Consider the following 18,062-nt stretch of genomic DNA (forward strand, 5'->3'; position numbering starts at 1 on the left):
GTGAGCGCGCGCCGCCGGAGGCGCCTTCCCGCCCCCGCTCGTTCGCGCCCCCCCCCCCACGCGTGTGACCGGCGGATGCGATGTCCGCCGGTCACTCGCGATTGTCGGGTGGAGAGGGAGAAAGGCAGGCGGCTAATGTAAACAAAGCCGCCTGTCATTTTCCCCTGTGTAAGAACAGAGATCATACGGTCCTGCTATGTAGGATCGTATTTCTCTGTTGTTACACAAACAGCCACATCCCTTCACAATTAGAAACACGCCCCTAGGGACACACTTAACCCCTCCTTCTCCAATAAAGTTAACCCCTTCCCTGCCAGTGTCATTTTTTCAGTAACAGTGCATATTTTTAGCACTGATTACTGTAGTAATGTCACTGGTACTCCCAAAAGTGTAAAAAATGTCAGTCAAGGGTCCGATCTGTCTGCCGCAATGTTGCAGTCCCGCGGAAAAAAAAATTGCAGATCGCCGCCATTACTCGTTAAAAAAAAAAAATAAAAATGACAAAAATCTTTCCCTTAGTTAGTTAACGCAATAACTTTTGCGCAAACCAATCAAAATACGCTTATTGCGATCTTTTTTACCAAACATATGTAGCAGAAAACAAATTGGCCTAAAATGTTAAAAAAAATTTGATTTTTACATTTTTTTGGGGGGGAATTTCATATAAAAAAATGTGAAAGATATTGTTATTTTTGCAAAATTGTCGCTCTTTTTTTGTTTAGAGCGCATGATCAAAAAATCGCACAGGTGATCAAATACCACCAAAAGAAAGCTCTGTTTATGGGAAAAAAAGGACGTCAATTTCATTTGGGTACAGCATCTCACGACCGCGCAATTGTCCGTTAAACTCACGCAGTGCCGAATCGCAAAATAGGCCCTGGTCAGGAAGGGGGTAAAATCTTCCGGGGCTTAAGTGGTTAAGGCTCGATTACATTTTAAGTCTGGTGAGTGCATCCCCAAAAGGGGTTCCCCTGAAAGCACCTTGGCACGTGTGTGAAAAACTTCAAGCACTTTTCTCAGCACTTTGGCTTAATTTCAAGTGGACTATTAATTTTGGACTGCACAGTACCCAGCACTTTTGCACGTTTTTGCACCATGAATGTACTATGAATGCATTTTAATGTAACTTATTTGTGCACCTTATCAGCAACTATTTATGTACCTAACACTATTGTATGAATTGGACATTTTTATATTTTTTATATCTCAGATTTAAGCACTGGTACACTTTACTATTTATCATTATTGTGATTATTTATGCCTGATAGCGCTGTTTTATACTATTTTACTATTCTTCCTTGGTTTTTACCTAAGTGAGCAGCAGCTGCAGGAAATAATAATTTATATATTTTTTACCTTAGCGCGGGTTTTAACACATATAGTTTTACACGAAAATTATAAATTGTTTTCAAAATTGTTTACAAATAGATATCTGAAAAGTGTGGCGTGCATTTGTATTAAACCCCTTTTATTTTGATACCCCTAACTAAAATCTAGTGGAACCAATTGCCTTCGGAAGCCACTTAATTAGTAAATAGAGTCCACCTTTGTGCCATTTAATCTCAGTATAAATACAGCCGTTCTGTGAAGCCCTCAGAGGTTTGCAAGAGAACCTTAGTGAACAAACAGCATAATGAAGGCCAAGGAACACACCAGACAGGGATAAAGTTGTGGAGAAGGTTAAAGCAGGGTTAGGTTATAAAAAAAAAAAAAATCCTAAGCTTTGAACATCTCACAGGGCAGTGTTCAATCCATCATCGGAAAATGGAAAGAGTATGACACAACTGCAAATCTACCAAGACATGGCCGTCCACCTAAACTGACAGGCCGGGCAAAGAGAGCATTAATCAGAGAAGCAGCCAAGAGGCCCATGGTAACTCTGGAGGAGCTGCAGGGATTCTCAGCTAAGGTGGAAGAATCTGTCCACAGGACAACTATTCGTCGTGCACTTCACAAATCTGGCCTTTAAGGAAGAGTGGCAAAAAGAAAGACATTGTTGAAAGAAAGCCATAAGAAGTCCCGTTTGCAGTTTGAGAGAAGCCATGTGGGGGACACAGCAAACATGTGGAAGAAGGTGCTCTGGTCAGATAAAACCAAAATTAAAATTTTTTGTCCTAAAAGCAAAACGCTATGTGTGGTGGAAAACTAACACTGCACATCACCCTGAATACACCATCCAAACTGTGAAACATGGTGGTGGCAGCATCATCTTGTGGGGATGCTTTTCTACAGCAGGGACAGGGAAGCTGGTCAGAGTTGATGGGAGCATGGATGGAGCCAAATACAGGGCAATCTTAGAAGATAACCTGTTAGATCCTGCAAAAGGCTTGAGACTGGGGCGGAGGTTCTCCTTCCAGCAGGACAACGACCCTAAACATACAGCCAGAGCTACAATGGAATGGTTTAGATCAAAGCATATTCATGTGTTAGAATGGCCCAGTCAAAGTCCAGACTTAAATTCAATTGAGAATCTGTGGCAAGACTTGAAAATTGCTGTTCACAGACGCTCTCCATCCAATCTGACAGAGCTTGAACTATTTTTCAAAGAAGAATGGGCAAAATTCATACAAATGCACGCCACACTTTTCACAGATTTATTTGTAAAACAATTTGAAAACCATTTATTATTTTCCATTCACTTCTCAATTATGTGCCACTTTTTTGTATTCTGGTCTATCACATAAAATCCCAATAAAATACATTTATGTTTTTGGTTGCAACATGACAAAATATGGAGAATATCAAGGGGTATGAATTGAAATGAAATTTTCAAGGCACGGTAATAAAGTGATTGTAAAGTCAATTTTTTTAAAAAATAACAAATATGTTATACTTACCTCCTCTGAGAATTCGGTTTTGCACAGGGCAGCCTGGATCCTCCTGTTCTGGGGTCCCTCGTTGCTGCTCCTGGTCCCTCCCTCCTATCGAGTGCCCCCACAGCAAGCAACTTGCTTTGGGGGCACCCGAGCCGACTTGCAGCTCCGTGATTCAGACACGGCGATGCTGTTTGGCCCCACCCCCTTCTGATTGGCTAACTGACTTTGATTGACAGCCACGGAAGCCAGTTGTGCCACGGCTGTATCCCAGACAATCTGGAGATGGCAGAGGAACTCGTGGACATTGCTGGACAGAGATGGGGCTCAGGGGGTGCTGTGGAGGCTGCTTCACACATAAGGTTTTTTATCTTAATGCATGGAATAAGATAAACTTCTGGACTTTTTATGGTCTTTTTTCACTGCAAAATATAGTTATTTAAGCATTTTTTATATGTAATATAGATGTATGATCCTACATTTGTTATTTAGCACATATTCATACGTTGGAGGTTTACGTATATTTCAAACACTTTATTGCACAGTTAAATTATAGCCTATATTTATATTTATGGCGGCATTATTTGGGATCATTTGCTTACACTTATGAGATAGTGGAGTGCCTGCAGCATTAATTTTTACATATCTTGGATGCTCACAGGACTACAGTAAAATATATATATATATATATATATATATATATATATATATTTAAGGTTTGATGAATACTTGACACACTGCAGACTTCAAGAGAGCACTGCTACAGCTGGCAATCTCTCCCCTTGTCTATCTCTGCACCGTGCTCATCTACTCTCTGTCTCTCCTTGCTCCCTCCACTGACTCTCCAGCTTGAACCCCTCCAACTGCCTGTGGAGGGATCCTTCCAGGCCAGCCTCCCGAGCTCCAGTCCGAGGGCCCATAAATATTCAAGGCAACACTACTACCTTCCGCCCACTTTTTTCTAGAATGTTCTCCAACATTCTAGAAACAGGGGGAGGCACCAGGGAACTGCCAGGATGAGTCATCCAGCCCTGGCCTCTAATAACCCCTTACCCAGATTCAGTGACTCCCCAGTTTATCCCCGGGCCAGACTATAATTTGCCTAATCTATGCTAGTAGCACACACTAGAGGGTACAGCATCTGTATCACAGGAACTGCTAATTAGTAGGGATGTACTGATACCAGTTTTTCCAGAGCGAGTATCGATTCTACTTTTCCTCAAGTACTTGTCAATATCAATTACCGATACCTATTTATTTTATTTTTTTTGTGCGGTAAAATTTAAACCAATACAAAATGAATGGGCTCAAATCTCACTGCAAATAATTGCATGTGATTTAAACAGTAATGCCATGCGATTCCTGTCTGAATCACATGCCGTTTACCACACTGCTCCTGTGTGAACTCTGAAGTCACTATGACAAGCCTGGGTTTACACAGTGTGGGAAACCGCATATGATTTGAACAGAAATCGCATTGCAGTTCTGTTCAAATCACATGCAATTCTTTGCAGTGCGATTTGAGCCCATTCATTTTGTAAAAAGGTATTCCTTTTTGGTGTCAGAGCCTTTGAACAAGTACAAATACTCATGCAAATGCTTAGAATCAGCACTGAAACTGCAAAATAAAATTAAAAAAAATCTTTTCTGTAACAGTTCTCATATACATTTTTCAGCTCTTTATTTAGCGGTTTGCCTAGAATTTAAAAAAAAATGTAGGTGTCCTGCAGAGCCTGGTTGAGTTTGACACTATGGTCCAGTTCACTTCAATGAAGAGCCCCTGGCCACAGGCACAGCACAGAAACCTGGTACATATTTACCTACATCTATTTCCGGTAATTTATTACACTTTCTAAAACACCCATGTTAGTGAGAAGGTAGTTCACTCAGATCAACCATATATTTTTCCTTTGTCCTTTTTAAGAGGTTCCATGAACAGAAAAAAAAAAGTCCCTGTTCATCAGGTTCTGAATCACCAGGGCTGCTGATAGAAATCACGGGGCCCCGTACAGCCTACCTGGCAGGGCCCCCCTCGTATTTATCAAAACAACATTTTCACTAAAAATATACTAAAATCGTTCTTAGAGGACACAAAGATAACAAGGAAGCTGTGTGAATTTGCCCTTTATTAAAATTGTTTTTTATTTTGATAAAACATTTTTTTTAAATTATTTTATTTTACATTTTTTTATTATTTTTTTTTTTTACAATTTGTTATTTTTTTATGGGACAGGGAAGCCAGCAGCTTCCACGGTGGGGCCTGTCTCTGTGTCTCTTCCTGCAGCAGCTGAAAGCCGGTGGGAGAGAAATTGGTTTTCAGCTGCTGCAGAGAGCCACACAGGGCATCCTGTAATTGCCCCTCTGTCCGACCGCACTGATTCCCTCTGCTTTTGGGGCCCCCCTTTGTGCCCGGGCCCCCTACAGAAGTGTGACTGAACCCAGACACCCCGACTGGGTATCTCTGCCAAGAAGCTGCTTCATAGGCAATACCAGTTTTGGAGAAAACCAGAATAAGAACTGTTTATTCATACACAGGCACAAAGAGATATACACTGTGGGACAACCCCCCCTCCCCCTTAGCAGCCAATCCACATACACATATACATCCCATAATAGGTTGATCTTAAGGCAGACAGAAACAATAGAACAATGGGATGCAGGTACTTAACAATAACAAACCCCACCCTGCCTCACTATTTAGCAATGGTCTATGAGACACAAATTCAGATATTCAAGCAATCTGAAAAGTCAAATTGTTTATCTTTATATATTTCTTGAGGGATATTGTTCAGAAATATTTTTATCCCAAGTGAAAGAGGTCCTTCATTCTGTCAACACAAACCACACATATAGAACCCAGGATAACCGGGGTAACGCGAAATGCGGTGTGGTTGTACAGCGAGTCTGATTAGTGCAGACCTGACTGGGGTTCTTGGTCACCCTGTGCCCCTAATAGACACAGGGTGACTTACACATAAGAGGGGCCAGGGAAGCTGGACAAGAAGTTTCCCGACCTCTCTAAAGTAATCTGGATTCCACGAGCCCCTCACCCAAAGGGACTCCTGTCACAAGGAGGACTGGTGATCCCCTCCTATTAGCAGCCCTGCAAATCACACTGCAGCATAAACCTTTGCAGTTGTTCCACTCAGTGAATATGATTTATTTAGAAAGGTTCATACAAGTAGGTAATGCTAGATGGTACAAGATGTTTATGAAGAGTTGTCATAAATGTCCCTAATATAGAAGACATGGAACATAGTTGAGAATTGCAGTGGCTTTAGTGGGAACTGGTGTGGTTTGACAAGTCAGGGTTAGGCTTAAAACATTGGTCCAAGCAAATGTGTCCAGTAAACATGTACCTGGAAATAGAGCCCTGCTAATCATGCCTGGCATTAGAACGAAGAACATAGGCAACAGCTTCAAGTACCCAGCAAGAATGGATCCTCCTTTGGCATGGGACAGGTTCTTAGCTGACAGAGATCTCTGGACCATAATCTAGGAGAAAAATAAATAAAAAAATGCTAAACTCAAGGGTCTAAAGCAGGGTTTCTCAACAAGGGTTCCATGGAACCCTAATGTTTCTCCAGAGGTTGCTAGGGGTTCCCCAAGCAATGAGCAAGTTCTGCCTCTCAGATAAGTTTCCACTGACACCACTGATCTTTTTCGCGATCTGTAAGAGGGCAATTCTTCCCAATGACCATAAATGTAAGGAGCATTCTTCTCACTGACCACCACACTAATGTATCATGAATTGTAGATATAGTAATTTTTAAAAGGGTTCCGGAGACCTGAAAGCCATTTTAGGGGTTAGAGGTAAAAGTTGAGAAAGGTTGATCTAAAGCAGGGGTCTCCAAATATTTTAAACAAAGGGCCAGTTTATTATCCTTCAGACTTTAGGAGGGCCGGATTGTGGCCCGCAGGGGCAGTAAATGTCCCAGGCTCGGCATCAATAAGAATAAATATGGCCTCAGGTTTGGTGGTCAATAGGAGAAAGGAGCAGTGTCCCTATTAGTAGGGGGAATAGTATCCCATCATTGGTATCGGTGGAAGAATTATAAGTATAGTGCCTCATATCAGTGGAAGGAATAGTGCCCCGAGGGCCAGATAAAGACTAGCAAAGGGCCACATCTGGCCCTCGGGCCGCAGTTTGGAGACCTCTGATCTAAAGCATCATTCCATCCAAAACCCAAATCCAAATAGACACCTTCATGATGATCGTTGCAGATAGGAGTCAGTGGGCGATCTCTTCCAAAAAAATCAAAATATTACCATATTTTTGGGAAGAATGTATTAGCTGAAAAATTTGTTCTATAAAGCTTACAGTATCTTGGTGTTGTAGCAATGGATTACATTTCTTTCCCTGATTTAGTTGTTTTCTTCTTGCCCCTCCTATTTTTCAGAATTTTCTAGTGGACGGTACACAAAAGAACCACTTAACCTGCAGCCACTATACATACACCTAACTAGACTGCATGTATATTCACAGTGGAGGTCACAAAAGCTTAAGATAATAAGCAGTTTGCTTAATAAAAACAAACATATTTCCAACCTCCAAAAAAAAAAAAAAAATAGGCAATAATAATAACTTCTTGCAAGATTAAGGTCCATGTTGAAAATTTTCCATGACTAATTTCTGCTAATTAGTTAGCTGCATATTCAAGCTGCATATTTCCCATTGTGCCACCCTCTAAATGTGGTCTATTTAATTAGTTACAGTCCTCCATCTTTGTGCCTCAGCAGACTTTGAGATTTATCCAGGCTAGTCTTTAATTGACCAGTTTTTGTGAAACAGAGCCCACTACAGTCTCAGCATCTGATTTTGTACAGCTGTGGAACCCAATGTGGTCTTCTAGTGTTGAATTCCATCTGTCTCAAGGATTGATACATTGTGTATTGTGATATGATTTTCTGCTTGCCACAGTTGTAAAGTACCATAGCCTTTCTTGTTCGCTCCAACCAGTATGGCCATGTTCCTCTGACCACTCTTATCAACAAGGTGTTTTCATCTACAGAACTGGCGCTCAATGAATATTTGTTTTTTGCATCACTCTAAAAACTCTAGAGCAACCTTTAATCAAACTTTTTAACATGGGGCAATCCTTAAATTTCCTAACTTTTTGGTCTGATGGAACCCATGCTAATGATTACTAGATCACAGTGCATGGTATAGTAGTGTGATGGTCAATGGTAAGAATGCTCCTATATTTGTATAAGAATCCCCCCCCCCCTTTACAGACTGATCAAAAGAGGATTGTTGTCAGTGGTAACTTATCTTAGAGGTAGAATTGCTTGTTGCTCAAAGAATCTCTATCAATTTCTCTGGAGAAACCATAGGAATGAAGGAAACCTTGGTTGAGAAAGGCTGCACTAGAGATTCTTGTGCATGAACATCACACAAAATTAGCATTTACAGAAATACTCAATACAGCCCATCCAAATCCATCCAAAACCAGCATTGACTTTGGTCAAAGATCACACATATCACATGTTTTCCCCATTCTGTTTGATATGAACATTAAGTAAAAACTTATTCCCTGTAATTGTATGATTTTATCATTGCACTGCTGCCACATGCCACAATGTTGCAGATGACACCAAGCTTTGCAGTGTAATAACTTCTTTACAGGGTGTGTCTAGCTTACAAGCTGACCTCAATGCACTGTTTCATTGGGCAACTATGTGGCAAATGAGGTTAAATGTTGATAAATGTAAAGTTATGCACTTGGTAGAAGCATAAGCTAAGAAGCTAAGAATATGCATGCATCATACATAGTAGGTGGAGTAGAACTGGGAGAATCCATAGTTTGATCTCAATGGGCGAGTTTGACAGGCGTTGGCACCTGTCAAACTATGCAGCCTGAGTTAAGATTGCCGCAGCAGTGGAGTAAGAAATTGTGGCCGCAGCATGTATACATTCTTTTCTGGCTGTAATGTTAGGATTTTGGTGGCAGGTTGGTGTTAAAGAGTCCTTCGGCAGATTCTTATCGGTTTTTGTTTTGTGTACACTGTGACAGTCTGCTGTACTAACTTCAAAAGATAGTCATACGTTTTTCTTTCTGTCTCGTTCAGCCCCCGTGAGCTGTACTTGTGCCTGCAAATGTAACCTCAAAGACTTCTTAAATAATACAGCCAATCGCAAGCAAGAAATTCGATTTCTGGGGGTATTCCATTAACTTTTTTTGTCAGTTTTATGAACAGCTTAGATAGCTGAAGACTGAAATAAAAAAAGCATGTCATAGAAATTAAATATATTCAAATTTTCTTTTTTTTTACTAAAGTTTTCCTTTAAGAATTCTAATTGCAGTACAATATTGGTAGAGTCAGAGGGACAGCTTACCTGATCATTACACCAAGCAAATAAGGACAAGATGGTCACACCAAATATGAGGCCAGGCCAGGGCAGGTCCCCAGTGATCGGGTCACGAAATATGTGGAAGGCATCATTGCGGGGCAAATGACACGTTGTGTTTGGAACAATCACTTGAGGTATGGCTTCCATGTATTTCTTCTCAAGGCCTGGATACCAGCCAACCTTGTCAAAAGCTTAAAAAAAAAAAAAAGGAGAAATAATTAAAAAGGTATAGTTACAAGGAACGGGGATCAGAGTAAAATACACTAAGGCATGAGTAGCTTAAAGTGATACTAAAAAGTCTTCTTTTTTTAAATTTAAAAATAATAAACATGTTATACTTACCTGCTCTGTGCAGTAGTTTTGCACGGAGCAGCCCAGATCCTCCTCTTCTTGAGTCCTCCACTGGCACTTCAGGCCCCTCCCTCCTGCCGAGTGCCCCCATAGCAAGCAGCTTGCCATGGGGGCACCCAAGCCGAGCCACTTCTCTATGGGACAGGGAGCCGCAACTCGGCTTTCAAACACAGCAGTAGGAGCCATCAGCTGTCAATCACAGCCAGTGTTCTATTGACGAAAGAGGGTGGTGCTGAGCTGCAGCTGTGTGTGTGAATAGACATGCAGGGTAGCAGCTCAGGAGTGTTCCAGCTCTGGTGCCCCCAGAGCAAGCTGCTTGCTCTGGGGGCACCCGGCAGGAGGGAGGGGCCAGGAGCACCAGCAGGGGACCCAAGAAGAGGAAGATTGGGACTGCTCTGTGCAAAACCAGTGGACAGATAAGTATGACTTTTTTTTTTTTTTACATGCCTTTAATATTACTTTAGGTTTCTGGGAAGGGATGAGTAGAGTAGGAAAGGGTTAGACCCTTGTCAAGTTTTTATTGGGGAGATACACCCTATCCTAAACATTTCTCTGAAACATAAAGCTATGGAAAATCCTAATTTTTCTTTGTTGTCACCAGATGAAGGTGGAGGGAAAATCCCTGACACTTATTCCAGTACCAACTACTGGGAATTCTGTCTCCTTTGGGGGGATTCCCCATCATTATATGCCTCATCTCCAGAACAGGAAGAGAGGCATTTTAACGCTACCCACCTAAAGCAAAAAAAAATAAATAAATAAAAAAACGCACACACACATGTGGCTTACTAGATGGCACAGGGCTTCCAAGGGCCCACATCTGCCCTACTAATGGGTAGTATAGGAAAAGAGATAATTGGTATGGGGCTTTAGGCTCAATCTTGAAGTAGACATACTTACATATGAAGGTGAGTGTAAGGGCACCAATGACAATGATGACAGCTTGCAATGTGTCTGTGTAGATTACAGCGGTCAGTCCACCTGTATAAAATGGAGGACAGGAACGAATAGCAAATTCCAAAAATTTAAACAAACAAACAAAAAAAAAACTCCAAAAATTACAGTGCATGTGTTACTAAACCCGCAAAAGTAAAGTCAGTCTGTATATGCAGTAAAGCTTGCTTGTAATACTCACTGTGTAACCTAAGGAGATAATCCTCTGCATTGTGTAAAAAGGCTGTTTGATCCTGTATGCAAAGATCAACCTCTTCTTCCACTGACTCCAAAACATGTCCGGATAAGACAGATCCTTTGGAGTCAGGCTGCACATGCTCAGTTTGGTGTGTTTTGCTAGAGAGGTTTTTTTTTCTTGGGAGAGTGCATGTGGTTAGCACAGGGCCAATTAGCACTGTCCAGACATATCCAGACAGAGGGTCAGGAGCCCTGCAGCCTCATAGGAAAGCTCAGTGCAGTCTTATAAACTCCTCCTACAAGCTTCACCAGAAACTGATAGAACTCACAAGACTGCTATATACTGCTGATGAGAAAAGGTATTTAGCAGTTTATATTTACTAAAATAATTCAATTTCCATGCTCGGAGTACTGTGGGAGACCAGATATAGTGAATGCAGGCTCCTGGGTTTAGTAACACTTTACGCCCCTTATGATCATGAGCACAAATAACGTTTGGAAACATTGGCACTGTTGTTCTTTAGGTCCCCCTATTTTACATAGCTAGGACCGTTCATATCAAAGCAATATGGAGAGGTGCTATAACAGTGTAAAAATCAATATAAAATGCATATACAGTGCATCCAGAAGGTATTCACAGCGTTTCACTTTTTCCACATTTTGTTATGTTACAGCCTTATTCCAAAATGGATTAAATTCATTTTTTTCCTCAAAAATTACACAAATAATACCCCATAATGACAATGTGAAATAAGTTTGTTTAAAATCTTTTCAAATGTATTAAAAATAAAAAAAAGAACCATGTACATTAGTAGTCACAGCCTTTGTTCAATACTCTGTTGAAGCACCTTTGGCACAAAAATAGCCTCAAGTCTTTTTGAGTATGATGCTACAAGCTTGGCACACCTGTTTTTGGGCAGTTTCTCCCATTCTTCCTTGCAGGACCCCTCATACTCCATCAGGTTGGATGGGGAGCCTCGGTGCACAGCCATTTTTAGATCTCTCCAGAGATGTTCAATCTGGTTCAAGTCTGGGCTCTGGCTGGGCCTCAAGGACATTCACAGAGTTGTCTTGTAGCCACTCCTTTGTTATTTTGGCTGCGTGCTTTGGGTCGTTGTCCTGTTGGAAGATGAACCTTCACCCCAGTCTGATGTCCAGAGCGCTCTGGAGCAGGTTTTCATCAAGGATGTCTCTGTACATTGCTGCATTCCTCTTTCCCTCAATACTGACTAGTCTCCTCGTTCCTGCCACTGAAAAACATCCCCACGGCATGATGCTGCCACCACTATGCTTCACTGTAGGGATGTATTGGCCAGGTGATGAGTGGTGCCTGGTTTCCTCCAGACAGAACACTTGCCAAAACTTTGTTTCATCAGACCAGAGAATTTTGTTTCTAATGGTATGGAAGTCCTTCAGGTGCCTTTTGGCAAACTCCAGATGGGCTGTTGTGTGCATTTTACTGAGAAGTGGCTTCCGTCTGGCCACTTTACCATACAGGCCTGATTGGTGGAGTGCTGCAGAGATGATTGTTCTTCTGGAAGGTTCGTCTCTCTGCACAGAGAAATGCTGAAGCTCTGTCAGAGTGACCAGCGGGTTATTGGTCACTTCCCTGACTAAGGCCCTTCTCCCCCCGATCGCTAAGTTTAGCCAGGCAGCCCACTCTAGGAGGAGTCCTGGTGGCTCCAAAATTCTTCCATTTATGGATGATGGAGGCCACTGTGCTCATTGGGCCCTTCAAAGCTGTAGAAATTGTTCTGTACCCTTCCCCAGATCTGTGTCTCGATACAATCCTGTCTCGGAGGTCTACAGACAATTCCTTGGACTTCATGGCTTGGTTTGTGCTTTGACATGCACTGTTAACTGTAAGACCTTATATAGACAGGTGTGTGCCTTTCCAAATCATGTCCAGTCAACTGAATTTATCACAGGTGAACTCCAATCAAGTTGTAGAAACATCTCGAGGATGATCAGGATGCACCTGAGCTCAATTTTGAGTGTCATGGCAAAGGCTGCGAATACTTATGTACATGTGATTATTTCATTTTTTATTTTTAATAAATTTGCAAAATTTCAAACAAACTTCTTTCACGTTGTCATTATGGGGGAATGTTTGTAGAATTTTGAGGAAAATAATGAATTTTTTAATCCATTTTGATATAAGGCTGCAGCATCACAAAATGTGGAAAAAGTGAAGCGCTGTGAATACTTTCCGGATGCACTGTATAAGACAGTATAAAAATATAAAGTGCACTAATGCTTCATAAAATATAAGTGCATGCGCCCATGATTATAATACAACTATTAAACAATAATAAAGTGAATGTGCAAAAAAAAAAAAAAAAAAAAAAAACAATAATAGTGCACACCAGCACTAGTGCACTTTATATTTTTATACTGCCTTATACAGTAATCCCCCGCTCCATCGCGGTTCAGTTTTTGCGGTCCCGGTAATTTGCGTTTTTTTTTGTAATGTGATTTTACTATATAAATCATTAAAAATTAAATATTTTTGTGTTTTCCATAGCTCTTGCTATGTCTCTTAGTATCTTTTATGTGTTTAAATGAGTTTCTATTGTTTTTAAAGTGTGTTTAAAGACCTTAAAATGCTTCTACACGTACAGTGACAGTAAAATAAACATGCCTACAATGCATTTTAATAGGGTTTTTCTATTTTGCGGAATTTCACTCTTCGCGGCTGGGTCCGGAACGTAACCCCCGCAATGGAGGGGGGTTTACTGTATATGCATTTTTTATTGCTTTTTACGATGTAATAGCACCGCTCCATATCGCTCTGATATGATTCATATTGTATGTGGTGACACCAAAGGGATTGGTTGCTATATTCCAGATATAGTGTTTATTATTTATATTTTATTTTTCTATTATATGCCTTACCTCTATTTCATTTGGTAGCAAATTGGTTTATCGGCTTTATATATTAGGACCGTTCATAATCGTTCATAATAGACTGACAAGAGGAACTATTGGGCAACGGGCAACCATACTGACTGACTAATGGTGACAGTGCAGTGGAAGAGGATGGGGACAGATGTCATATCTCTGGAGGGGCATACATCTCCATTTTGATGTGTGATAAACAGAACCAGTACTTTGTATTAACCTGCAATGGTGAAAATTGCTGTAACAACGACTAGTAGAATTGTAGACAAGTAAATGTTCCAGCCTAGAGCGACCTGAATGAAGAGTGCTCCTGCGTAGATATCCGTCTGAAACACAAGAACTATGTTAGACAACAATACCCTTACTTTTTAATATTTCATTCTAACAGAGTCGTCCCAAACATGTCTGTGTCATTGGTCACACTCACCGATATTTTAGTAAGTATATAGAGAAGGAGGGAAAGTACCGACATATACATTTGGATGCGGTAACCACCAAAACGTTTTTTTAAATACTCCGGCATGGTGATCACACCAGAAGCGATGTAGACGGGCATAAATATCCAGCCAAGGGCGATCAACACCCAGGTAGCCTAGTGGAAAAGCACAAGGATGGTTATAGAAAAATGGACAACCTGTACAGTGTATCACAAGCTGCCACAACTGGGACACATATTTGCTTTCTCAGATTTTTCTGTTACTGTACATCGTTAGGTGTTTGTCTATATCAAAGTATATATATATATATTTTTTTTTTATCAAAGTATATCTTCATTTATTGATTCAAAGGGGAACCTGTAGCTACCTATAAAATACCACGGGGCAATGCTGCCCATGGGTGGACAGTGGTTGATAGACTAATCTGATTGCTGTAAGATCTAGTCTTCAAGACATGTTAGACTGTTAATAGTGTTTTTCTTTTGGTAATAAAGCGTAAAGTTTATTTCGGGATCTATTTTTAAGTGGTCACAACCTAATTTTTTTTCCTTACCTTTTTTTTTTTTTTTCTTTCAATATACACATATTGGATATATGGATGTTAAAGCAGTATTAAACCCAAAAAACAAATATATATTTTTGTAACTTACCAATTCTTATATTCAGTGGCTGACTTAGTTTTCTTTTTTTAGCCCCCCCTCCCCCCCTTTATTTCATCCAGTGATCCAGCCAATAGCACACTTCCTGTCTAGGGTGTCTACATTCTGGATGAAGTAGTCTAGCAGACACCTTTGGACAGCAGCATTGTCAGTTTGAAGGGGAGGGTAATATTAGACTAGCAGATCTAAATGGGCTTTACTAACAAATTGAAACTGAACTCCAGCCAACACTTTATCCCAAAAAGAGATTAAATAAAAAAAAAAATTGTTGCTGTAACTGCTTTTAAAGGTTTTACATTTATTGTTATTATGCAGGATTTATTTACAGTGGGGGAAATAAGTATTTGATCCTCTGCAGATTTTGTAAGTTTGCCTGCTTATAAAGAAAGAAAGGGTCTATAATTTTTATCATTTTATCTGTAGCACCCTACAGGTAGGTGCTAGGTAAATGTATAGTGGTCCTTGCCTGCCTAACAGCAGGGCCATGATTTCTGTTAGTTAGGGTGTAATGGGTTCCAGATGTGTTTGCTGAAGGGGAAGTCTCCCCCAAAGAGTTCAAGGTTAAAGGGGGCACCTGCAGTTTGGGCCCTGAATTGTACAGAGTGTCAGTTGAGAGTTGCAGCCATACAGGAACCTACAACAAACTACCTCAAGCCAGTGCAAGGATGGGGGGGGGGAAGTAGTCAGTGACTTTTCAGTACCGCAGTGTCAGTAGTTCTACAATCCACAGTCCTGGATCTTCTGGACTTAAAGTCGAGGATTCAGCACTTCTATCAAGTTACAGTGTGTTCTGAGAGTCAGTGAGCGTTGGCTAGCATTGGTTGGCGTCAAGGCAGCGTTAACAGACATTTTTCCTGAAAAAAGTCCCAAGTGTATTTAGTTGAGCCTAAGGAGTATCCCACTCATTCCCCTTATCTACAATAAAACCACAAAACAAAGATGCCGGAGTTGTCAATGTCTCAGTCCTCACACCTGGGGGTCGCAGCTCACATGGGCTGGAGAGGTAACCGGTAACAATGGCAGACCCACATCAGGCCACAGGCCTGGAAACCTTGCTACATATCAGCATATAAATTAAATGTATATAAGGAAGAAAAATGCTGTTTATGACCCTAAGAACACCATCCCTACAGTCAAACGCGAAGGTGAAAATATTATGGATGGATGAAAATTGGATAAGAACTTTCTTCCCTCAGCCAGAACATTGAAGATGGGTCATGGATGGGTCTTCCAGCATGACAATGACCCAACACATACCACCAAGGCAACAAAGTGGCTCAAGAAAAAGCATATTAAAGTCATGTAGTGGCCTAGCCAATCTCCAGACCTTAATCCTGTAGAAAAGTTATGGAGGGAGCTGAAACTTTGAGATGCCAAGTGACAGCCATGAAACCTTATGGATTTAGAGAAGATCTGTAAAAAGAGTGGACCAAAATCCTACCTGAGAGGTGTGCAAACCTGGTCACGAACTACAAGAAACATTTTATCTCTGTGCTTGCTAACGAGGGTTTCTCCACCAAGTAAGTCACGTTTTGCTTAGGGGTTAAATACTTATTTCACTCACTGAACTGCAATTAATTTATAGCAGTTGTTTTAGGTGTTTTTTTTTTCTGGATTTTTGGTTGATATTCTGTATCTCAATTAAAATACACATATGATGAAAATTATAGACTCTTAGATTTCCCCCACTGTAACGCCAACAGTTTACAAAATACACAGTACAATTACAATACAGTTCTAAACTGAAGAAATAGGAGCTTACAATCTAAAAGGAAGGGGGAGGTGGTACAAAAGGTAATCGTTGCGGGGGATGATCTGTTGGAGGTGACTCGGGTACAGTTCTTAGGTAGAGGTGGGTAGACTTCCCTGAATAAGGGTGAATAAGGGTAGGAGCTGATTGAACATACTGAGGCAGGCAGTTCCAGAGGATGAGAAAGGCTCTGGAAATGTAGCAAGAGGTAACAAGGGAGCTAGAGATCAGGAGGTCTTGAGAGGACAGCTGAGCAATATCTGCAGATAAGGTTGGTGATGTAGCTGGTGTTGATGTTGTGGATGGCCTTGTATGTTGTAGTTAGTACTTTGAAATGTATATTATGGGGTAGGAGAAGCCAGTGAAGAAATTGGCAGAGAGGAGTAGCAGTCACGGATGTGTTATTAAAATGCATCAGTTTAGCAGCAATGTTCAAAATAGACTGAAGTCTGTATAAAGGTAGGCCAGTGAGAAGAGAGTTGCAGTAGTCAAGGCAGGAAATTACTAAGGAGTGAAAAGGTTGATTTGTGGTGTCATCAGTCAGAAAGGAGTGAATTCTGGAAATCTTGGGGAGGTTAGAGCGGCAAGATTTAGCCAGCAATTGGATGTGGGGACTCAAGGAGAGGTCAAAGTCTAGGATTACACCCAGCACCTTGGTGTATGTGGAGAAACCAAATGGTTGTGCTGTTAATCTCAATGGTACAGTCACAGGGAGGGGGATCTGGGAGGAGGATATATTACAAGCTCAGTTTTAGAAAATATTGAGCTTGAGGAAGTGGTATGACATCCATACCGATATGTTGCTCAGTAAGTTTGTGATACGTGAGGAGATTGAGGGGGAGGGTTGAGGAGTCGAGAGATAGATCTGGGTGTTGTCAACATAGATGTGGTATTGGAAGCCATGTGAGGTTATCAATTGGCCAGGGAAGAGGTAGAGAGAGAATAGGAGGGGGCCCAAGGACAGAGCCTTGGGGAACCCCAACAGAAAAAAGAAGAGTAGAGAAGATGGTTTGAATGGGACACCGAAAGTGCGCTGAGATAGGAGAAGAACCAGGAAGGAACAGAGATACAGAGGCCAAGGGAATGCAGTTTACTGAGGAGCAGTGGGTGGTCAACTTTGTCAAAGGCAGCAGAAAGGTCCAAGAGTATGAGTATGGAGTACTGGCCATTGATTTTAGCAGTTAGTAGGTCATTGGTGAGTTTTGGTAGGGCAGTTTCGGTGGAATGTTGTGAGTAAAAGCCAGACAGTAGGGGATCGAGAAGGTTGTTGTCAGTGAGGTAGCAACTCATATGGTTATGGGCAAGGCCTTCAAGAAGCTTGGAGGCAAATATGAGCAGGAGAGATGGGTCTTAAGCTATTCAAACATTCAAATGGGTGGGGTCCAGTGAGAGTTTTGGGGGGTAACCAGTGCATGTTTGAGCAGGGCAGGGGAAAATGTGCCAGAGGAGAGGGAGAGGTTGAAGATGTGGGTTAGAGAGTTTAGGATGCAGCAGAAAGGGGGTCACAGTAATTGTCAGGGGACAGGTGGTGAAGTGGGCTGTGGAAAGGAGTTTGGCAATTTCCTTGGTGGTAACAGGGTGGAAGGAGGTGAGTATTAAGTGTGGTGTTGAATCTGGTGTGTTGGTTGGGGAAGGAAGCTTTACACCTCATCACAAATTGTGTCAATT

At 41.3% G+C, this 18,062-nt stretch overlaps 1 protein-coding gene across 1 annotated transcript in view; it reads right to left on the reverse strand.

Annotated features, from left to right (window-relative positions):
- LOC309562237 (sodium/glucose cotransporter 4-like) overlaps positions 1 to 18,062 on the reverse strand; it is a gene marked incomplete at both ends in the record, with an annotated part of 115,448 nt that overhangs the window by 66,750 nt on the left and 30,636 nt on the right. The window contains 5 exons of the mRNA XM_082266358.1: positions 6,173 to 6,308; positions 9,151 to 9,356; positions 10,417 to 10,497; positions 13,769 to 13,874; positions 13,976 to 14,140. Coding sequence (XP_082122484.1) covers positions 6,173 to 6,308; positions 9,151 to 9,356; positions 10,417 to 10,497; positions 13,769 to 13,874; positions 13,976 to 14,140 — 694 coding nt within the window. The remainder of the gene's footprint in view (positions 1 to 6,172; positions 6,309 to 9,150; positions 9,357 to 10,416; positions 10,498 to 13,768; positions 13,875 to 13,975; positions 14,141 to 18,062) is intronic.

The sequence above is a fragment of the Pelophylax lessonae genome (assembly GCF_965119305.1).
Source record: "Pelophylax lessonae genome assembly, chromosome: 8".
Taxonomy (NCBI): Eukaryota; Metazoa; Chordata; class Amphibia; order Anura; family Ranidae; genus Pelophylax; species Pelophylax lessonae.